The sequence below is a fragment of the Ammospiza caudacuta genome, chromosome 5 (genome assembly GCF_027887145.1).
Source record: "Ammospiza caudacuta isolate bAmmCau1 chromosome 5, bAmmCau1.pri, whole genome shotgun sequence".
Classification (NCBI taxonomy): Eukaryota; Metazoa; Chordata; class Aves; order Passeriformes; family Passerellidae; genus Ammospiza; species Ammospiza caudacuta.
In genome coordinates, this window is record NC_080597.1 from 24,486,410 (window position 1) to 24,510,633 (window position 24,224).

The 24,224-nt window shown below is 42.7% G+C and overlaps 2 protein-coding genes across 3 annotated transcripts in view; one reads left to right on the top strand and one right to left on the bottom strand.

The window, feature by feature from the left end:
• The window catches only part of CHST11 (carbohydrate sulfotransferase 11), a 162,532-nt gene extending 141,694 nt beyond the window's left edge, over nucleotides 1–20,838 (top strand). For both annotated transcript variants that reach the window (XM_058806163.1, XM_058806164.1), the window contains exon 3: nucleotides 19,990–20,838. In XM_058806163.1, coding sequence (XP_058662146.1) covers nucleotides 19,990–20,838 — 849 coding nt within the window. The remainder of the gene's footprint in view (nucleotides 1–19,989) is intronic.
• Nucleotides 15,311–24,224, bottom strand: part of SLC41A2 (solute carrier family 41 member 2) — a 61,084-nt gene continuing 52,170 nt past the window's right edge. Inside the window, exon 11 of the mRNA XM_058806160.1 lies at nucleotides 15,311–15,571. Coding sequence (XP_058662143.1) covers nucleotides 15,563–15,571 — 9 coding nt within the window. The 3' untranslated portion in view covers nucleotides 15,311–15,562. The remainder of the gene's footprint in view (nucleotides 15,572–24,224) is intronic.

A 24,224-nucleotide genomic window follows, 5' to 3' on the forward strand; every position in this document is an offset into this window, starting at 1 on the left:
AAGGCATTAGAAAGAAAACATCTTACAACTGGCTTTGTAATAACAAGAACATTGCCATAAAGCAGCAAAGTATGTTAATGTTATTTGTCTATGTTCTCACTGTTTCTCATTTTCTTTGCCTTTTAATTTGGGTCTGCCTAGTTTCTCCATTATTTTTACTATTTATTGTAACAGCACTTACTGGTCTCAGCTAGCAATCAGCCCTTCATGGTTCTGGACATAGCACAAGCACAGTGGAGGAAATTATTAATTCCTTGAAGTCACTGACAGGCTTGAAATTAATTTTCATAAGGCACATGATCCAGTCCACAGTTTCCTTGCAGTGAAATGTGGACATGGTAGAAATGTATGCTGTGCTTTATTCCAGCCTTGTTGATGGCACATTTTTCACTGAGCACTGAACTCAATAAGAAAATTGAAAAGTGTGATACAGAAAGAGAAATGTTGGACAAGAAACTAGGAAAGCTTTACTTTGACTGTCTTGTTATTTTGGTATATTTACTGCTTGCAGTAAAGCTGATGACAGGAGACCAGGACACAGTTGAGCGTATGTGGCTTGGCCCTGCCACAGACTCAGCATGGCCAAGTTTCACATTTATTGGGCAGTGATAATGTTTGCATGCTTCACAGTGGGCCTGAGAGTTTGTAATTCTGGAGACTGCCCATGCTCCTACATAGACTTAGACTGACTGCTTGTTCACAAGTGTCCCCAGTGAAAGGCTGCTGCTTTATGACTGCATGACAGATGGGCTTGGGCTAATCATGTTTTTATGGGGGTTCACCTCTTCAGTGTGCAGCAGTGAGAGCACTGCTGAGTGCTCTTCCTTAATCTCTTAAGTAAAGTGTGCATTTTCTCTATCTGCAGGTCTTGCTAAGTTAAATATAAAAGATAGGTTGTTGTTGTGAGAAATTGTACATTGTCTAGACTCAGACTTACAGCAGCTGAGCCTGGGAATAATCTGTATTTTCTCTGCTTTGTTGAGCTACAGAGGGAGCAATGCCTGATGACCACAACCAGATCTAGTCAAGCTGTTTCTTTTTTAGTTTTAATCACTTGCTTTTCAAATGTCTAGAAGAGGCACTGATTTACAAGTCCTTGTAAACTTCACACAAGGTTCAGGAAAGTCATGAATGCACAGAAGGCAGGGCCATTAGAAAAAGTAAAACAAGGGTGTCAACATGTGCATATAAAAAATACATCTGTAAATTTCTCATCCAAAATTGTAATTTTTATTCTTCACAGTAGCTGTGTAGCTGTGAGCTACCTATCAAATTACTCAGGCAACCTTGAACATAAAATTTTGTTGTGTAAGTAACATCCAAAAATGTTTTCTTATGGCACTAGAGAACCTTTTTAGTCATCCCACCTCTGCCCAACCTGTCTGATTCAGAGATGCAGAGCTTTTTACATCTCCGTGAAGTGATATGTTACATCTCTAACTGCATCCTCATGATTTCACATATCCACACATTCTGTTAACTTTGTTAATTTGGCAGCAAACCTATCAGATTGGCCAGTTTTGGGAAACCAGATGGTTAGAAATGCTCAAGGGCCCATGAGTCACCAAACACCAGGTTTTCCACAGACACATCCACCAGTTTGGCTCTTCCAGTATGGCTGAGCTGGTCGCTGCCCTGCTCTCCAGGTAGCTGGGTGACTTTGAGCAGGTAACAAGACCCATCACTATTTCTTTCCAATGGCATGACAGGGAGAACTGGGCTCCTCTGTGGGCTTTTTGATTGCCTTTGCTCCTGGCAAGGGATAGCTCAGGACCCTTCTCCAGCTGCACGTCTTGCTCCCGCTGATGGTGGCACTGGACAAGAGCATTCACAAGTCAACACCATAAAAAATTGCCAGGAGTTGGACGCAGTCCATGGATTTTCTATAAAAAAAGTAATTATAGACTTTATTGCTGAGTGCCAAATCCATTTTTCCTTCTTCTGGGAGCCATTCAATAAACTTTATGTTCTGAGGTAGAGCAAAACTGTCGTAGTTGAATACAGTGTTTTATGCCTCTTCCCTGCACTCTAACACCTGATTGTGCTAATAGCCCAGTGTGGATTTTCTTTTTCTTTCTAAATTATATTAATAGGTCTGAAGTCCCCTGTGACTTGTCATTTCCCTTTGGACGCTTACCCCTTCTTGCCCAGGAAGAAGCCAGTATTTCCAAGAGCAGTTGCCTTTTCAGATTTGCCTTTTCAGGTGATCAGCATCTGCGTTTATACTCCTTTCACAGAACCATATGATTTTGTTAGTGCAAGTTCTTGGGCATCAACCAGAACAAACCATGGCTTGGAAATGAAAAACAACCGAAAATGAAAGCCCCATCCTCCAAGAAATGCACATACAGAGCAACAGGCTCAGAATTTACATTGTCACAGTGGTTTTCATTCAGCCTTTTCTAACTGACACATTTCCACATTCATGATCTTCTGGGTATATTTAAGGGGGGATGGGTTGGGAAAGGAAACTAACTTTAGCAGAATATCAAAAGAAATGTTTCTCAACAGAGAAGTGCATAAGGATTACAGAATACTTTCCTCACCTAAAGCAAATGTCCTTCAAAAACAAGACTAGGTGATGCATTGAATATGACACACTATGATATTCCACAGCAGGAAATGAAAACATCTTTTCTAACTGACAGCTCTGATGGGGGAAAATTTTGAAAGGTTTCAAGAAGCCACTGGTGCAGTAACTCCCATATGCAGTTTCAACAATAATCATCTCCATAACACTGCAGGTAACCCTCCCTAATGCCTCACACCAGGATTTGGGATGAGCCATCATCCTCTACTGAGCAGAGAAGCTGGGTGACTTCTGGCAGTAACCCTTCTGTCCTACAGAATCTCTGTGTGACATGGTGTGAGCTGTGGGGCTTCTTTCAGGGGTGATAGTGTTGGTAAATGTCTCTTAATAACATCAGAAATCCCCAAGGAGCCACATTTTCAAAGCATTTGGAAATCAAGAGGAAATTTTTATTAACTTCAATAGTTTTTGAACCAGGCCTATATGTGGGGCATTTTGTTTTGACATTGCCTAAGACAGGGAGGAATTGGTTTTTGATAGTACAGCACCAGATTGCAGGCTCTGCGTCTGTGGTTTTGGTTTTTTTTAATTCAGAACAACTCTCCCTTTACTAGATTTGTGTTATCTCTTATTTTACTACAATCTTTTTTATTTTTCTTCTTTATATTTCTTCATTTCATAAAGATTAATTCCCCAAGTAGTCTCTTTTGTTTAGTAGTTTTTATCTATCACAGACTTTTCTGTTTTCCTTTCCTCTCTTGTCCCAGAGACATATCATCCTCTGCCATCAAAAGCAAGTTTTCTTCCTTCTCCAAGGAAGTTCTTCAGCCCAGAGACATAGGAGCAGTATTTTTGCTGAGTGTCATTTTTGTTTCCTTCCCCTTCACTGTCTAACACCAGTGCCAGGCTCTGATTTCACTTGCTTCCTTGGAAGGAACAACTTTACCAATGTTGTGTTTTCTCTTGTCATCCATGGATAGACATTTTAGACCATTTATTTGTCTTTGCACTGATGTGGACATACCAGGCTGCTTTAGCAGATGCCATTCACACCCAGAGGGCTGTTCCCAGGCAGGCTGTGGTTTTGTTACTGTTTGGAAGTTTTTTAATGGAATTGCTCCGACTGCTTACTTTCCTTCACATTTTCCTTCACCTTCTCTGCTGTATTTCTAGTTATTTTTAGTGTGAGTAAGTTGTGGTTGGCTCAAACAGGTAGGTAGATTTGTAGTACTTCATTTAAGCTCTACCCACTAACCAGCTTCTTGATGCTACTTCTCCAAATTGGACTGGTTGGCTTAATATTGTCCACCTATTCCAGATAAACTGTTTGCTTCTCACCTTTCTCTTGTCTGCACTGAACCAGTATTTAAAAAAAAAATAAAAAATCTAATTTCTTTTTTTAGCTGTGGGCTTTATAGATCAGTAAACTTTATGGTTTGGTTTTCCTTTTCAGTAACATACAGGTTGATTTTTGGGACTGTAGAAAACTCATACTATTAAATCAAAAATGAGACCAACACATGCAACTCTTCTATTTTGTACTTCAAGTGATTTTTTTAAATTATGGTACGTCTTGGAGTACTCTGACTGTACTTAACTCTGATGACTTTCTGTGAGATCTCAGTGGCATTTAAGATAGTTGTTTTGATAAACAGAAAGCTAAATGCATTACTGCAGAGCATGCTAAATTTTTGCAATGGGCAGTGCCAAATGTCTGTTACTGATTTCTTGTAGACACTGAGTTGCTATGGAATTTACCTCCAAAAGTGAATCTCCCCAATGTTGTTCAGAGAAGAAATGACTAGGAGGGAAAGGTGTAAGCCTAAACTGAATGTTTTGAATATCTGTAATCGACTGATTCCAGCATTCTTTACTGCCACAGTTTCTCAATCTGTATCTTGAGTCTCCAGTTTAAACCATTTACTTAGCCTGTCTGTAGCAGAAAGGACTAGAAACCTCAGGGGGGACAAATATTTGGAGATATATCTTGTTCTGAAATTTTCCCAGAGCAGTACCAGGAACCAGTGCTGAAAAATAAATCCCATTTCCCTTCTTAAGAAAAAGGCAAGATGACAAAAAATTGAAAGTGCTGATAGCATTAGGTTGCTGTGTCTTGAGCCTGTCAGTTGCACTTGGACAGAGGTGTTGGAAGAGGACAAGGTTCAGCTTGTGAAGATGGTAGAAGAATGCAGCAACACTGAACTGGTTCTTTGTGGCTGGCTTTTCACATCTGGAAAGTGGGGATGATGCTTTAAAGTTTGTAGATTAAAAAAATACCAGATAAGTACTGAGTGTTATTTTTATCCCAGACCTTGATCTGCAATAGTGGCTCCAGGTGCAGCCTCAGGAGAAGTTATCCATCCTGCCAGCACCTGCAGATAGATCCCTCTGCAGTTTATCTGAGCTTTATTTGGGAATAAATATTTATTGCCATTGAACATACGTCTGTTGCCTTCAGTCCCTAAAGAGGCTGGTCATAGCTAAAATATGCCCGTATTTTTGTGGACTCACGTCTGCTCCACTGCTCACCACAGGAAGCTGAGAGATGTCATAGTACTTCTAACAAGCTGCACTTTGAGGCAGCAATTGTGGCCCTGAGATTTACTGATCTCAGTTGATCTCCAAAAACTAAGCGGGGTCCAGAGGATGGGAGGGCACAGTCCTGTCTACAACGGATGAAGATGGAACAAAAAATATTGTTACACTGATGTGCAGGCTCTTCATAGCTTAGCTGTCTGTTGAGCAGTTCAGGTTTTCCTCAGTTCATCTTGGCAAGTGTTCTCTCCTCCTGGAAAAAGTCGACTGAACCAGCAGTTTGTCTCTGCTTAGGTGGTCCTTCTCTCTCCAGAGTTGCAGACAAGAGGGCATGAATCATGAAAAGCAAAACAGGAGCAGATGTTCTGCATCAGGTTTAAAGTAGCAGGGTATGGTAGTTGCTTTATCTCAGTCTCCTAAGAATACCTGTGTTTTGGGGCAGCCTTCTACTCATCCTGTTTAACATCCTTGTCTTCCTTTGAAAACATTTGCATCTCCCCTGCTCCTCTCCCAGGCCTTCCATGGGTTTGAAAGATTAACTTGAGCTCCAGTGATGTTGAGGGCAGCTTGCAAAAGGGGTTGTTAAATGGAGAACAGTCAAGGAAAGAGAGGGAAGAGCAGTGAGAAGCAGAAGTGGAAAAGAAGTTCAGGTGGAAGGAAGAGTTAGTGCTAACTTTAAAATAACTGGGATTACCTTAGACCCTCTATCGCATTAACCAGGGGTTGAGTGGACATGGTGATGTTGATAAGGTGAGTTAAGGGGCCATAACCACTTCTGAAGGGCTCTGGTAAGAAGGACTGAAGTTATGGTCTTGGACTTGCAGGTGCATAAAGAGAGGTGATGGGAGAGCTGGAGTAAGACAGTGCCTGGGAAAGCAGAATAAATTGAATGAAATTGCAGTTTGCTCCTGGAAGCAGTGAATCCTATGTACTGCTTTCCCCTGTGAACAAAGTTTTTTTAAACAAAGCCAGAGATAAAGTTAGGTCATGAAGCAGGAAGTGAGTATCTCTAAAAACAGGAGAAGTTGGGAAGAGGCTTTGTGAGACTTCCCTGCTCGTGCTGGCTGGGATACACATCAGTGGAAGATACGCACGGGATAGATTGCAGGATTGGACATAGAGTTGCAAACACCAGATCAAAAGTGTTTAAGTATGATCCTTACAAGTGGGCCTTTGTGCAGTGACGTGCTCTAGCTAGGATCAATCATCAGAAGGAATTTAGAAACAACATGATAAACAGACTTTCATGAAATCAGTTTTATATTTGAAATCCAAAACTAAGATGGTTGAAAGCAGTTTGGATGTCCTTGTTAATCCCTAGGTCAGCTGTGCTGATATATCTCATAAAAGACAGGATACGTTCAAAGAGGAAAATCCACTGTTCATTATCAGAGTGTTTGTGGAGACATTTGTGCCATGGAAGCATCCCTATCAGCTGAAGGGCACGGAGCATTGGCAGCTCTCCCTGCCTTGAGAAGACAGGTCCTGCAGCAGGCAATGCTGCGGGTTGGAGGAGAAACCTTGAGCTCTTCATTCATGGATCCAGTGGGTGAAAGCTCCTGCGAGTGTCTAAAATGACAGTTCTCTTAGCAAGAAACTGTAATTTAAACTACTTCTGTCAGGAATATCAGTTCTTCCTACATTATGTGAACTTGTCACTTTTCTCTGCTGGTGAAGTCTATGTCACCTGGCAGCTCTGGCGAAGGACAACCTCTTTTCAGTACACCAGAACATAATCTACTGCCAGTATTTCTCAGGAGCCATCAGACATCTCTGCTGATGGCTTGACTGAAATCATCAGGGAGGTGGCAGCAGTTTCAGGTACTGACTGAGTAGGCACCATGGATGCTTCTCACACCACCCTACTAAGAAAAATCAGTGACAAGTGTGTTTTTTCCCTCCACTTTGCCGCTGAATTTTTTCAATCCTACCTGTTTATACATCAGAATGTGTTTCAGTGCTTCAGGACAGCCTGGGAGCATTCATCAGCCCTGATCTGTGACCCACATAACTGCTTGTGCCATCTGGGTGCTTACTGCTTGGTTGTGGGTAGGGATGCATATACTAGTATCCATAGGTATGTGTGGAGGGAGATGCATGCATTCCTGCCTAACGTCTTGGCATTATTGTTCATCAAAGAGAAAATAAGCAGCTTATGAAAGCAAAAGTCCTGGGAACCATAACAGACTGGTAAGGGTGGGCAAGCAGAAGTCAGGGGTAGCTGACAACAACAACAAGCAGCACAGTGAGTGTGAACTGCCAGGCTCTGTGTCCTACCTGAGCTGAGATGGAGCTGACGCCGCTGTGAGCAGCTTCAGGCCAAGCTCACTCTGTGCCACCGAGGAGCCTGCAGAGGCAGAACAGGCCAGGCTGTGTGTGGGACAGAGCCGCCCTGTTCCCCAAAGCAGCAGCAGGCATGGTTCCATGGAGCACATGGATGCTTTGCCACAGAGCCTCACGGAGCACACACTCTTGGCTCCGCTCGCCCTGCAGCTGAATGCCTCGACTCACTGCTGGCTGTCAGACCACGTCTCTTCGGGCTGCGGGTTGGCAGCTCTCTGTGTTGCCTTGCTGCTCAGGGACAGGGGAGAGCTTCCCGATCTTTCCATGTCCTCCGCACTCGCCAAGGTCCCTGCCTGGTGCTGTAGGCTTCTTAGCTCAAGGGACAGCAGAGACCTGCTCCAGGGGTCTTTGCATGCAGAGCGAGAGCTGGCTGAAAACTCAGTCCTGGAGCTCTGTTTTCTTCCCATCTTTGCTGGCATGCTTTAGCTGCAGGTGGGATAAAGCAGATGACAAGGGTATAAGAGCAAGGAAGAGGGAGCCAGCCCTTTCGCTGGCTAGATAGAGAGGGAACTGATGAGAGGCTGGCATGCCTTCAGGATCTGTGAAAGGAGCAGAGGGCGAGGAGACAGCACTTGGCTGCAGCCAGAGAAGGATCCCAGAAGCCTGAGCTCAGAGGGGCCTTTTCTGCTCATTTTCTTTAGGGATTTTTAAAAGAATGAGCATTTTAAAAAAGGAAAAGAAGATGATGTGCAATTTCTTTCAGACTGTAGTTGAGGTAACAGCTTGAAAAAAATAACTGTCATTTAAAGAAACACTAAGAATTTTTTCTTTTATTGTAAAACTACATTTAGTACGCAGTCCATAAATAGATCTGTTATTAGATGAGACAGAGAACTCTTAGAAATCACAGTAAACACAGCTGTAGAGGTGAGGAAAATGAATAAGGCATCATACTAATATTCGTACCTTCCAGTTGTCTTGAATGGCTGACAAAAGGGACTTTTAACATTATCCTCATGCTCTGACATAAGAAGAATTAATGTAGCAAAAATGGAACCAATCTTTAAGGAAGATTACCTAGGTGCATTTTCTGTTCTTTTATTTCTGTGCTGAGGAACCCAGGAAGACTGGAATTTTCCAGCAAGGCCCTGGTGGTTGAATCCAGAGAATGTTGGATGTTGTCTGTGTAGAGCAGACACAGTGGGTGGAGCATGTTGGCGTTCGGGAAGAGGTGTCAGGGGCCAACAGGGAAAGCAGACTTATGGATGTGCTCTTTGCCTCCCAGCCAACCTGTGGTAGAATAACTTGTGGTTCGCTATGGGAGTGGGTTTGTTTTGGTGTACAAAGACTGAAACAGCTGAGGGTTTCAACAGAAACAGAAAACATTGAAAAAGCAAATTATTTCCTCTTCTGTATCATGGTTCATTTTCTGACTTTTGTCTTGATTCTTCTTTGGGCCCAATCATGACAGAATTATAGTTGGGCTAAAGGACTGCTGGCTGGCTTGTTTGGGACTGAGCATCCCTCAGGATTGGAGTCACTGGTGTTTATCTCAATAAAGAATAAATCAGACCTAGGAAGCCATTGATGAGGCAGGCTTTTTGTGCTAACCTGTAATTTCTGTGCTACATTCTGCAGCAAGAAAGTTTCCTGGGAAGCCTGTTGTAATTAAGATTATAAATGAATCCTAGCATTTTAGTATAAGAGGCCTTTTGTTTTTTCAAGCAGGAGGTCATCTAATTCTTTTTGAACAGCAGCAGAAAGGTGAAAAGTTTCCAGTTAACTGTAATTAAGGCCATGGAGAATGAGCAACCCTGGTTAGTCACCCTCTGTGAGCATTACTGAGCAGCACAGTCAACCATGCCAGAAAAAGTTACCTTAGCAAGGTGTAGTCTGAGCACAATATAACCTTACTAAGAGAAAGTAAAATAAACTTAATGTTAATTTGTGATAGTTTAATCAAGGAGAAGAAAATCATTACCCAAAGGGTTTAGGTGTTTTGCCAGTCTGTGCCAGGATGAATTCATCCAGATCATTACAAGAAAAAAGAGCCATATTGAGATAGGAGATGCAATCTGTTCTTGTTTCTGACACTTGATCTTCTGGGACGGTGAGATTAGCTCTCTCTTCCCTGTCTTCTCTGGACCTTGGCACCATCCAGTTAGACAGAAGCAGGGCTCACAGGGTAGACCTTACAGCAAGGTTACACATGGCAGGCATCAGCACTTCTACTTCCAGCCTCTTACCTTAAAAATAACAACACAGCATTTCTTAGTGAAGGCCTGAACCTGCATCCCTGACCCACAGGAGTAGCATTCACCTGACCTGCTCAGAGATATTCTCATCATCCTCGTGTCCTCATACGGAAACAACCAATGGCCCTCAACCTTCGTAAAAACCAGCAAATCCTCAAAATCATCAACAACGCCCTAATCGACCTCCCAGCGCCATCAAACATCTCAACATGATGAAACTTTGGGTCTCTACTGGGCGTTTGCTTAATTACCCAAATCGTCACAGGCCTTCTGCTAGCTATGCACTACACAGCAGATACCAATCTAGCCTTCTCCTCTGTCGCTCACATATGCCGAGACGTGCAAATCGGCTGACTCATCCGTAACCTCCACGCAAACGGAGCCTCTTTCTTCTTCATCTGCATCTACCTACACATCGGCCGAGGACTTTACTACGGCTCATACCTAAACAAAGAAACCTGACACATTGGAGTCGTCCTCCTCCTAACCCTCATAGCAGCCGCCTTGGTAGGACACATCCTACCATGAGGCCAAATATCATTCTGAGGAGCTCCGGAATCACAATATCATTGTGGGAAGGGACATCCCACAGTGTCCCATTGTCGCAACCAAAGGCCTGCTTGGATTGGGGAACTAAACACACTAAACACATAATTGCAGGGGTTCCCTTCTCCTCAAGGGGGTTGCTAAAGCCCATGAATTCTATGTAAGGAAACCAGCTATGCAGCAACTCTCTCCTGTTTCTCCTATTTTGGTTTCAAAAGCTCTGGGTGTGCTGCACGCTGAGTTAAAAATTGGAAACATATTACCCTGATTTAGCATGGGACTGAGTAAATTGTATTTACTTAAAATAGCAGATATCCTGCTGAGAAAAAAATTTTAAAAAGTATTTCTATTTGACTGTGTGACACCTGAACTGCAACCCAGAGGTAAAGGAGGAAGATTTGTGTTACTAAGAAAGCCATAAATGTTGGCTGCCAGGTCAGAGCTGCTGAGGGGAGCAGGGCACATATGTCCCAGGCAACTCCAGGCATTCAGACCTCCTGTATCTCCTCCCAACGTCCTGTGCAGGGTTTCACACAATTTCTGTCTGAGCTTCTGTCTGGTCTCAGCCCATCCTGGAGTTGGATGGTGTTGCCTTTTCCTCAGGGGTGTTTCATTCACAGCTCCTGCCTGTATGGGTCTGCAATGTTTGCCAAAAACTGTGCTCCTGGAGTGTGTGGAATACTGAGATTGATAGTGAGCTTAGCTTACAGAAGCCACCATCCCACATTTGCAAAGCGTGACGGACCTGCAAGACAACACCTGCCTGTGTGGTGGGATAATTTGAGTCCTTTTCCCTTTTTCTGGGCAGATGGATGTTCCCAATGCTGGACATTCCTCATTCTGTTTCAGCACAGATGTATCTTACCTTTCTGTTAGCATCTATCCTGTATCTGAGTCGCTCTTGTTTAGCTCTGTTATTACTTGTCCTAACCAGACTGAGTCCAAATTATTCCTTTCCTCCTTATGGAATTTCTTATGTATTTTTGTATTTACGTATCTACTCTATCCTGTTTCCTCACTCCACCCAGTTTATCTCACCCCTGTCACCACAACTCCTTGCAACACAAAAACAAATGTCAGTTTTTCCATTGTCTCCTAGATGCCAGCTATGTTAAAATGTTGTTTCTTACTCTGTTTTTTAAGGGCTACTCCCAGCTCCACCCTGGCTGACTCCATGTATGCCCAGCCCAGTGCTCCTCTTTGTGCATCATGTGCTGATGTCCATGGCATGCCTTTTCCTAAACAATTCTCAAGCCTTTCCTTGAAAATCATATCTACAGCTCCCACAGTAAAGATGTAACAGCAGAGTGCAGCAGCTACAGGTCACTCACCTGGCTTTGAGCTTCCCAACCCATGTGCTTGTCCCTGAGTTTGGGTTGTACCAGTTACTGTTTCATCTATGCCCCAACAGTAACCTGGCAGTTGTGAGATAGGAAGTGGAAGCCTTTTTGACCCTGCTTGCTGTCCCTGCTGACTTGGAGACAGTTCTGCAAGCCTGGCCCTTTCCCAAGCACCTGTGGACAACAGTAGTTTATCCTTGGGAAAGGAGGGTTAGAAGGACAGTGGTTGTGTCCCTGTGTGTTACAGGTTCCACACACAGGTCTGGAGAGCACGAGCTCAGCCCCAGCCATCAGAAGTGTGAACATCTGTCGATGTGCTTGTGTTGGAGGGGAAAGGACAGAGAGCGTTCATTTTAAAATTAAATTCATACAATAACCAGACCTTTCAGCTTTTTCATGCAAAAAGTGATTTATCGCTGCATTACAGAATGAGCCAGGAGCAAAGAGATTCATCACGCGCCATCCTTTCATACCAGAACAGCGGCGAGAAGCTGTGGCAGTGGTGCAGAGAGGTCAGGTCCCACCACAGAGCCTCTGCCATGGGAAAGCAGCACAGTTCCATCACCCTCACCCCACCATGGCTGTTGAGGTCCCAGCCTGGGGTTTCATCCATTTCTTCTTGTGAGAGAACAAAAAAAAAGGATTGATTATCTATTCGCCTTCTCCCCCTCCTTTTGTTTGGCTGCTGGAAAGACAGTGCAAAGTGCTCTTTGTACAAGCAACACAAAGCTCCAAACTCATCTTCAATAAATTAAATCCCAATAAGCCCACCAGCATGAAGATTGCTTGCTTCAAGTGTTCCCAGCTCAAGACTTCTCCAGCCCTCTGTGAGGATTTCTTACCTCTAACATGTATTGCACTTAAACTCAGTCACTTCAGGTTTTTCCTGCGCTGTGTTTAGAATATTTCCCCAGAGCTTCAGAACAGCAACATGCATGTCAGCACATCCTTCACCCTCGATATGGCCAGGCCATAGGTCTTTATGCATGATTTTCCTTGGGACTTCCAACTTTTCCCTCTCCTTGTTCAGAGGAGACACTTTACAAGATGTATTACATTTATCTTATTAGCCCCAAACCCTGTGTATGGTATGAGTCCTGATACCAAATAGTTCCTATTAGGGAGAATGGGAATGGACAGGCTTCCGAAGATGTATGGGATTATACAAGAGAAGGTGGTATTGGAAGGGAGCAGGTTCTTTTTTTCCTGGATCAGTATGTTGTGTGACAGTTTTAGCCTGATTAAAAAGCTGGTTTTCTGTACAGCTGTGCCATTTGTTGTCAGTCTCTGATTTATCAAGACTTTGCATCATTTAGCCTCTCTGTGGTACTTAACTTTCTGTCCAAGATGAAAAGGCCAATACTTAATGACCTATTTGTGAAATTTTCCCATGCTAGTACCAGCATCTGTGCCTGCATGTGTGTCTGTTGCCAGGTTTTGCCCAGTTCAGTATTGTTTTTTTCCTACCACCCAATTAGTACTTGTCTAGCAACTGGTCAAAGAAGAGTGAAGGCCAAAGTTGATGTGGGTTTGGGGTTTAACTAAATCATTGTAGTCCCCACAGTAATGCTGAATTGTCTCACCCTTCTCTGCTGTGCCCTTCTCTGAGTGCACACAGACACACAGGGACAAAGTTGGAGACGTGCATAGGAAGAAGAAGGAGGGAATGTATGAAGCAATTTGTGATTTTTGGCAATACAGTTTTAGCAACTACTCTGTATGACTGTTTTATTTTCAAGAGTTTTGATCCTTCTTTTCATAGCCCTGGTGCATTCTCTGCTATGGCAATTGTGGTTATCTTGGTTTGCAATACAAAGAATTGAAAAAATAAAGCATATTCAGCCTAATCTTCTCCGTAGGGCACTAGGTTCAATGCATGAAATGGAGAAAATAATAAAGCTTTGTAATATTTCAAGAGTTTCCTTCAGAGGATATAATTTGCTTCTAAAATGTTCTCACTTGGTAAAAATGCTCCTAAGTTAATATTAGTTTTATCTTCTATTATCCAGTCACTCTATAGAGACATTTTCAGAGCAAATTCATATTCCAGTTTGTCTGTCCACAGGTTTTCAGGGAAGATGTTAAGCATTTACATCTTTAGGACATACAATATTCTTTCTCTGAATATTAATTTTTGGTATGCTCCTCATTTGAGTGCTCAAACATTTTGAAAAAGTAAAGTCAAAATTAATATGCCGTGAAATGTGAAGTAAATCAAAGTATGAAAAGTTGCAAAGCTATTACTTTAAAAAAATGCTGCAGTTCAGGTCAGTTTAATAAAATCCCTTTATTGAAAATGCAATTGTTCTTTTATATACAGTGTTTTGATTTGCACAGCTACAATTGTCTGTCATCTGTATAAATCTGCACAGAGTAATAATTATTTGTGATGATTTGAGAAATGCTTGGACTGTCAAGTATGAAAAATTGTTGGTCCCCATTATTGTCTAATGCTGAACATTTTGAAGAATACAATCTAGAACTTGGTGTATAGCACATATATGCACTAAGTAGGGTAGATATGGATGCAAATTGTAAAAGCCAAGTCTTAAAATAGTCTAAACCATGTTTGTAACTTCAAGGCTCTCCATCAAGGTTTCAAGAATCTTATTCACACCTTTCATGTGAAAACAGAATTGAAAACATGCTTGCATGTAAACTCATGCTCAAAAATTCCCCACCCTTTTAGCATCTGGTAAAACAAAAGTAATACTAAAAAACATTTTGTATCTTGAATAACAAACACCTCCTAGAACTGAGATGGTGTAATTGATGGGCTGGGGGAAGGAGAGAAGATAATAATTGAGATTTCAGACAACTGACTCTCTTGATGTCACACAACCAGGACCATTAGTGCCACCTATAGTTAGTCTGTCTGACAGTTCTCACTTGAAGACCTTTCTTTCTGTGGATTTTGAGGCTGCTATACACACTTCTTCTGAACAAATACTGTTAAGAAGAATTTGGTGGACATGAGCTCTGGTTTTATCAGTTCTGGACAGACCCAGCTGGGTATCAGCTGGTTTTTAGTTGATGGACCACAGATGAGGGGAGCTCTGCAGCAACTAGTACAGTTCTAGCATAGGGCACAAACCAAACCTCCAAATATGAAGGTAACTGAAGAATTAAAGGCAAATGCAAAGTCTTCGTTAAGGCAAAATTGAAGAGAAAAAACAATTTAGCAAGGAATGGGCCTGCAAATGCCATTCACGATATTTATCCTCTTTATTCCTTGCTTAATTAATTTGGATAATTTTGCCCTGCAGTCTGCCATGATCAAGTGTCATGTTAGCAGTCCCAGCATAGACTGGTTGTGAGCCTGGTCACAGTAATACAGAATTAGCTGCAGGCGATGCAATAGAAATAAACAAAATCCTGCCTGGTAAATGTGGAAGGTTTCCACCATAATTTTCATAGTGAGACAGAACCTAATTAATGGGCTTTTTGAGTTACATTTCAGTATTTCCATACTTCTATTAAAAAACTGCTTTCAGTGCAGGTACCTGTGAATTGACTTGATGTCTGCACCTAGTTTTCAGTAGACTACTATATTCAGAAAAAAAATTTTTTAAAAATTCCCTGCATTTAAATCTGTGCTTGCTGCTTGGCCATCAAGCTTGGAAAGGTCTTCAAAGATTACTTTATCCTGCTGTGCCTAAGTAACCAGAAGGAAATACCTCCCATCTCATTACTCTGGTTTACCTTGAATAACCTTTGCCTGTAATGGGTTGATGACTGCCAGCTGGTCAGCGTATGCATTTCTGGTCAGCATATTCTCTAGTGCTCTCCACAAAACACCCTCCTGCCCTCCCTGCACACACACCCCCACCTTCCACTGAACAGAGGGCAGAGTGTATTGGACTTTCCTCCCTTGTTGTTACTTTGGGACTGATAGAGATTAGAAGCTTCTGCGATCAGAGTGTCCCCAGACTACTTTTTTCTTTTTCTTCTTTTAATGCCACTGAGCTTAGAAGTCTCCCACTGCTCATGTCGCTTCACTGTTCAACTCAGTTACTGCATCAGAAAAGGAAGGAAAACTTTGATCTTGACACGTGCTTCTTCTCTGTCCCCCTTTACAACTTCTGCAGGAAAACAAAAACATTATTAAGTGCATCTCTGGTGTCAATCCTTTCAGGGGAGAACAGCTGCTTTTATCAGATGTGTTCCCAAAACCTTTAAGGGCCTGATGAAGTCCAAGTTGAACTGTCAGAGGACACACCTGAGCACGACTTTATCACCATCCCCACACTGCTCTTAGGCTTAAAAGTGTCCTCAGCCAAAGTGGATTTAGACCATTACTTATTGTGGTTTCTAGAACTGAGGGGTCAGCAGGGACCTCTCGTAATGAGCATGGGCACAGCCATCAGTGTCCAGGCAGCAGCTGCATGCTCACGACTCTGCTGTAGCCACATCTGTTACAGCTTTGGAGGAAAAAAGTTCATAACCCCATTTGTTTTCTTGTCCTTTACCATCCATGGGCTTAAAGATATCTGTTCCTTGGATCTTCTCTCTGGCTGCTTAATTTTGTGGGGTATATTTTCCTCATTAGCTGTGAGCACATTTGCACATTTTCCTTGGCCAGGGAGTCTCTAGTTTAAATAAATGTGTTTCCAGTCTCATTTAAACTTAACCATTTCTTCAGGTCCCCTTACTAGTTTCAGGAGTGAAATCGTTATGTGGCTTAAAAGCCCTGCCTGTAACTTTAAAAGAAGAGGAACCATATTACCATCAGCTCACCCACTGTTGATATATAGTTTCAAAATACTAAATTGAAAATGCTCTTATGATTACCCTCCATGGTGCTGTGTAGACTCTAGGGGCCTAGAGCGTGTCCTTTGTGCAAAGGAGAGTTTGGTTCTTTCAGGGTTCCATTAAAGGCTCTCAGGTGCCTTACCTGGCCTTTCACTAGAGCAGGGTCAATATGGCTTTTCTCTCAGCCACTCCTTCAGCAAGGGGGCTGTTGCCATCAAACCTCGAGGAGAGCCAGCAGGACTCTGTGTCTCTGGGAGAAGCAGGTAGGTCAGTTTTTCTAGGGTGTATCAGGTGTGTTAGTCAGCTGCAGAAGAAATGGGCTTTGATACACTTGGCATTGTTCTAAGACAGTCACTGGATTGGCCTTTTATCTTTTTATCTTTTTTGTTTGTTTGTTTTAATAAACTGAAGTTAGTAGTATAGAATAAAAAGGAAGTCAAGCTTTGTATTTCCTATGTGGCCCTTCATCCATCCGCCATTCCAAAGAGTGCTGTCATTGATGAGAACTAGACAATCTTTTACTGTTTAATGCTATTTAATATGCATTCTGTGTGCCCCCAGGCAGGTCAGAGCACATGCACAGCTCACCCTGGGGTGTTGCTGTGTACTTAGTGCTTGAAATGGCTTTTATGCCATTTCTTCATTTTCTTTTCCCATGTTAAAAAGAATGAGAGGAAAGTACCACTTGAAAATGCACAATTACTTAAATGAATTTAATTAATACAAGCTCATTGGTAACTGCAAATACTAAAGCTGCGTTTTTTCCCCTTACTCTAAATGTCTGAAAAGCTCATTAGTGTTAATGTATGGGGAAGTGCTTAGCCTATTGATGGAGGAATGAAATCCGGAGCAAAGCACAGCTCTACAAAGATTCATCTGCAGATTAGGGTCTGAAGCAACCATTAGATTATCAAATCTGACCTTCTATCTAATACAGACCATAGAATCTCATCCACTTAATTCTGTATTTATCCTAACAACAGCACCAGAAAATTAGACACAGTGCATTAACATATTATAATGTAGCAATATATTCAGGCATTTCTTTCTTTTCCTTCCTCCCTCCCTCCCTCCCTCCCTCCCTCCCTCCCTCCCTCCCTCCCTCCCTCCCTCCCTCCCTCCCTCCCTCCCTCCCTCCCTCCCTCCTTTCCTTTCCTTCCTTCCTTCCTTCCTTCCTTCCGACACTTCCTTCCGACACTTCCTTCCTTCCGACACTTCCTTCCTTCCTTCCTTCCTTCCTTCCTTCCTTCCGACACTTCCTTCCTTCCGACACTTCCTTCCTTCCTTCCTTCCTTCCTTCCTTCCTTCCTTCCGACACTTCCTTCCGACACTTCCTTCCGACACTTCCTTCCGACACTTCCTTCCTTCCGACACTTCCTTCCGACACTTCCTTCCGACACTTCCTTCCTTCTTTCCGACACTTCCTTTCTTCCTTCCGACACTTCCTTCTTTCCTTTCCCCTTTTCCCTTCCCTTCCCTTCCCTTCCCTTCCCTTCCCTTCCCTTCCCTTCCCTTCCCTTCCCTTCCCTTCCCTTCCCTTCCCTTCCCTTCCCTTCCCTCCCCTCCCCTCCCCTCCCCTCCCCTCCCACTCCCCTCTCCTCCCACTCCCCTCTCCCTAAAACCTGGGGCAAACAGCATTCCTGTGCTATATGATTTTTGATGAAAATCTGCAGGAGGAGAGATTTCAGCTTTTTATTTGCAAAAGGGAATTTGTATGTCTGTGTGTTTGCATAGGGTTTTGTTTAGTGCTTTGAAAATTATTGACTGGTAACTAATGAGTATAGAGCTGGTTGAGATCCATAATTTCTGTTTTTCTCTGAAGACATCATAAATTGAAAAAGGGAGTTTTTTAACAGAAAAAGTAATTTTCTTGAAAAATCGGTGTGGTCCTTCAGAACTGTTTTCTAACATCTAATTTGGAAACTCCCTGCCAGTCAGTTTTCCTAGGAAGCACGAAGCACATTTCACATCTGGCTTCTCATCACTTTGACTGTGACACAAAACTGCCCTTGAAGTGCACCTGGGAGATATCCAGGGGGATACCACACACACATAAAAGACAAGCCAAGCTGTCTAAAAGAACTCCACTGGGCTAGTGCACATTTTAACCACTAGCCAGCATTTCACTGAACAGAGGAGCAAAATAGATGAGGAAAGTATCAGGGAATTCAGACGAGAAGTGGTAGATGGCACAGTGCAAAATACAGAGGTCCCAGGCTTGGCACATACACACTCTCTTGAAGAAAAAATCCTCCTGCCCAGAGCTGAGCTACATCAGCCCCTTGGTGTTGCTCATACTATGGAGACATTTCTCTGCAACCCACCACAGCCCAGGCAGAGGGAGAGTCTCTGTTGCTCACGTGCTGCAAAAGCTTTTGCTGCCCTTTGGGTGGGTGAAACTTGGACTCCTAGCACTAGTCTGTAACAAAACAATTTCTATTTCTTTTCTCTGCAAAGCTCAGAAATCCTGCAACTGGCTTGGTCCCATTTTGGACTTTCATTTGGGTTTCGACTCTACAGTTCATTTGGATTCTGTTCCTTGAGTTTTGGTGGGTTTTTAAAATAGGAATCATGGTTAAGTACTGCTATTGAAAGCAGAGATTTGACCCGTGACTGCAGGAACTGGAGGTTCAGAACTCCCAAGCTGGTGCAAAACCATTTGCCAAGGTTTTGCCTGGCATGTACTGTTTTTTCCTGGTATACTGGCAGGGAGAAAGACCCCTATAATCAAAGGAACACACATAGCAGGTGCATAGAGTCTGCATTGCCTCAAATACTTCTTTTCAGTGTCCTGTGATTCATGTTAATTCAACAAGAAGGTACAAGATAAATACTTTTGAAAGATGCAGCATAGAAGAAGGAATCTCAGACCTCCTTGCCTATCAAATAGGAAGGTCAATACTTGCAATTAATTCTTGTCTTTGAGGCTAAACTCATTATTGAGCATAAGGTTCTTCAAAATTCACAGGTAAATGGTGTTAAATAAATGTAAATGACATTACTAACATCTTTCCACTATTACTTTGATGTAGTTTGTTCTCAATAAGTAATAAGGTATTTATAGCAGTGAGGATAGGGCTGCACAGAAAAACCTCATGCCATGCAGAGACACCTCTGAATAACCAAACACAGGAGCCCTGCACCGACATGGTCTGAATGAATCTTCCTCTTGGGGAGTTGCAGGAATATCCATGGACTTCATTTATTCTGGCCATAGCTATGTAAGCCATATTCAATGTCATAGCCGAGAAACAAGCCATGACTATTAAATTTTCTAACCAAAAAGACACCAATAACAAGAACACACAGTATTTTCATTTTGTCAAATTTTCCAGTGTCTTCATACCCCATCTCAGCAGCAAAAGGTCCAACACTGCTGTAGCTGTGGATTTAACTGCAGAGTGAAGGCAAAATTTGTTTTCCAGGCGTAAGAGAAGCAGTGACCACATCTGAAGATGAGGGTTCTGTAAATGCACTTGCCACCATGCTGTGTGAGCACTTGTGCTCCTTAATATTGTCTTCAAAGCAAAGCTCTGGATACTCTGTGAACAGCATTTAATCAATGTGTATCAAGAAGTTTTGAGACAAAAACAGTTTGTCTTCTAGAATAGTGTCAGTTGTACTCAGCCACATAATGAATTATTCCATGCAGGGAAAGATCTGCTTTTCTATGAATTTGTATAATAAACAAAAAAGGCATTGAGAGTTTCCCAGCCCTTTACTTCTGGTGCCTGTGCTTCCTTTGCAGTTGTCCAACACAGCAATTCTTCATCAGATCAGACGAGACCAGGTGACAGACACATGCCGAGCAAACAGCGTGTCCAGCAGGAAGCGCCGTGTGCTGACACCCAACGATCTCAAGCACCTGGTGGTGGATGAGGATCATGAAATGATCTATTGCTATGTTCCCAAAGTGGCCTGCACAAACTGGAAGAGAGTCATGATGGTTCTGACGGGAAGAGGGAAGTACAGTGATCCAATGGAAATCCCGGCCAACGAAGCCCACGTGTCTTCAAACCTGAAGACTCTCAACCAGTACAGCATCCCAGAGATCAACCACCGCTTGAAAAACTACATGAAGTTCCTCTTTGTTCGTGAGCCTTTTGAAAGACTGGTGTCAGCCTACAGGAACAAGTTCACCCAGAAGTACAACACTTCCTTCCACAAACGATATGGCACCAAAATTGTGAGGCGCCAGAGGAAAAACGCAACCCAGGAGGCTCTGCGGAAAGGTGATGATGTGAAATTTGAAGAGTTCGTGGCATATCTCATCGACCCACACACCCAAAGAGAAGAGCCCTTCAACGAGCACTGGCAGACTGTGTACTCCCTCTGCCACCCTTGCCACATCCACTACGACCTCATAGGAAAGTACGAAACGCTTGAAGAGGATTCAAATTACATTCTCCAGCTGGCAGGAGTAGGCAACTACCTGAAATTCCCCACCTATGCAAAGTCTACGAGAACTACTGATGAAATGACCACAGAGTTCTTCCAGAACATCAGCTCCTTGCACCAAATGCAGCTGTATGAAGTCTACAAACTTGATTTTTTAATGTTTAATTACTCAGTGCCAAGCTACCTGAAATTGGAATGAGGGATGGGTTGTGGGGAAAGAGGGGAGAGAAAGGCTGTTTTATTTAAGATTTTTGTCATAATAAATATGGAGAATGGGTTATTTTGTAAATTAATATTTTCTTTTTTTGAATGATGCTGCGAGCAGCACAGTCAAAATTATTTAAATCAACTGTAAGAAAGGACAGCTCTCTTTGCAGGGTAACGGGATTGTGATGATCTAGCTGTAGAAATGAATAATACTGCTACACTGTTTAAACAAATGTTAATTGTGTTCTGGTGAATTTCATTGATCTTGCATTCCTCCAGTTCTAATTAATGTTATTTATACTTATTTAAAACATTGTCTCTTGGTAGGTTTCACTTCAGCAGCAGAGATAGGATAACATGTGGACAAAAGGAGTCTGGTTTTGGGCTTTCCTCGATTTCCAGCTTGCTTTGGGTAATAATATTCTTCCATTAGGCAATGATGCAGGTAAATATGGAAATGGTTCTGGAGCCACACGCTTTGAGAAGATTGGTGAAAATAAGTTCTTTAGAAAGTGATGTTGCGCTCCATACTAGTACAAAATCTGTCTTTCTAGGCCTGAAAAAGAAAAGTAACCCAGATTTGGGTAGATTCATGGGTATCTAATACCCATGACTGAAAGAAACATTAATGTATTCTTTAGGGAGAGAACCTTTTATAAGTCTTAATGAGTTTTTGGAGAATACGACCACTCCTACTGGCTCTTAATTTGAAGCCTCCCAGCCCAAATGAATTGGGGATGGTCCATCAGAAAAGAATCAGCATTTGGAAAGTGGCTGTAAGAGATTTTTTGAATGCCCAAAGCAATTGGCATCGACTTAATTCATATCCAGGATGGAGCTGTGGGGACATCCATCCTCTTCAAGTCATGCCTCCCTAACTGATCCTAAGATGGGCAACCAACTGGTAATGATACGTTGCTGTAAACAATCATGTGAAAATTCAAAAAGTCATCTTCATGTTGATTCTCTAAGCATGCAAGGCAATAAAAAAGCTTTCATCTTCCTACATGATGGATTCATGGCTTTTTCCTAGGGAGGAGAAGAAGCCTTCTTTTTTAGCTGATGCCTAAATGCCATTGACAGGAATTTTTCTAAGTTCTGATGTGTTAGAAATTCATCCAAGTAATCTCTAATGTAATACCATAACCTTTTTTCTTAAGGGGAATGTCTCAGTAGCAGTTGTTTTGTGTTTAACTGCTTTTTGAGATGGCAGATTGTTTTGGGTAAGCAGATAGTAATCTATGCACAGCAGATAAACAATGAATAATGGTATTTCAGTGTGGATCTGTTAGCCAGCTAGTGGGAGCAGAAAATCAGGCTTCTCCAGATGTTTGCTTCAGCTGGAAGCAGGTGAGGGAATGCTCTGTAGCCACCTCAGCATCCACAGGCAGCTGATGGGCAAAAGGAGGCAGAGGCTAAACTGACACTTGTAAAAATATAAGATCTGTTTTAAAGTTGATAGATAGTTAAAACAAGGGGTTTAACTTGCCTGCATGTCAATCTTTTGATGAAAACAAACCCTTTCAGAAAAGACTGATGATTTAAATAAACTCAGCTCAAGGCAGAGCTGTTTCAACAGTATCAGAGCCAGATCATGAAAAATGTCAAATTGTACAGTAGCCAGTAATATCCACTGAATTGCATTAGTTTCCAGGGCACAGATGTGATTAAAGAAGAAAATAGTTTGCATTTTATTTGATAAAAATAAGTTGCTGAATAAATCTCGTTGAAAAACTAACATAACAAACAGCAACTGAAGTCCTTTCACAATTGGATTTGGTCTTAGGCAGGATTCAGGTCATTATTTTCTCTATCATACCATACAAATAAATCTCTTATCCATTCTGGATGAACAGCCACAGTTTTCATAACCCAGCCCCTATTTATAACCTGGAGCACTGGGCCAGTGGCTGACAAGGGGCTGGCTGGCTGGCTCACCCCTCTGAATTCCTGATCCATTGCTAATTACTGGTGGTTGTTTTACTTTAAAGCAGTTTGGTCTCATTTAGAGTGTGTGGAGCTATACCTCTCACAGTGGCCTGGCCCTCTTATGTTCCTAGTTCAATGGTTGTATGTTTGTTAAAAAAACAACTGTCTGAGGCAGGTTGCCCTTCTCACAATACTTCCTACAAGCTATCTGTGTGTTAGTTTGGTCTTGCATCCCACAGTGCTCATATTTTGATCCAATTTTCTTCTCAGTCAGCTCTTCATCCATCCAGCAGAATGTGATGTAATTTTTTTCATTTAAGACAAAAGTTGGTTCAAAAAGTAAATATTTCAAGAACAGAGTGTGCTTCCCCCTTTCTTTTTGTACTTTTCTCTGGCACCATCACCACATTTTTATGCATTCTGAAATATTCTCTGTAGTTTCACAGCTTTGGAGACACCAAACCTCTATATGGTAGCTGTGACAGAAAAGCTTTAAGTGAAAAATGTGTTCAGGAGATATGAGGGGTGACCATTGCTCCAGCCAGGATTTTTAGCAACAGCTTTGGGTTGGATTACCTAAATTCTGGCTCCCCACAGAGGGTAGCTCTACGGGTGGATGCTAAGCACTGAGAAGGCTTTTATGTGAACTTCAGTGGGTGCATGAAATCCCTTGCTTTTGAAAAACCTTGATCCCAAACTACTACAACCTGGCTATTTAGTGCATTATATCTATTTTGAGGTGCTGTGAATGAGCTGTAGATCTGTGTTTAAAATGAATAGCTGACATGCTAGATATGATCATGTCCTGTGCAGTGAGCAGCAAGCCCTCACCAGCTCAGAGCAGGATGACAAATGCAGAGGAATAGCCATTTCTTTTGGCCTATTCGGCACGCTGTTTTGACTGAGCAAAAAAATCTGTCTTTCCACTGCAGCTACACAGGAGGACATTCAGGGTTGTTTGTGCTCATGTCAGCGAGCTGGCAGCCACCACCTGCCGTGGGGGGCAGCCAGAGAACTGGGTTGGTTTTACCCTCTAACTCTCTCTTCCCTGGGTTTCCCAGCTGGAGAAGAGGGGCTGGTCTGCTCCTGAGTTCTGCCTCTCTCCCAGCTCCATTTCTGCTGTGGCCACAGCTGATCCTGGGAGACAAATGGGCAGCACAGAGCCACAGCAAAATGTGAAACACAGACATGCCTATGAGGCTGCAAGGGCCACCTGGGAAGCTGCTGTTGTAGAAGGGCGTGTATTAATTATGTCTAGTAGTGATAAGCACAGAGAGAACAGCAGTGTTCCTGCTCCCCACCTCTGTCCCCAGCCCCCTCAAAGCTGCTGGAGCAGTGATCCTTATCTCTGAGCAGCAGTCGCCTCCCTGTCATTTGACAGGGCCAGCCCTGAGCCCAGCAGTGCTGGTGGCTCTGTACTTGGCACGATACCCACAGCTGAGGGGTCAT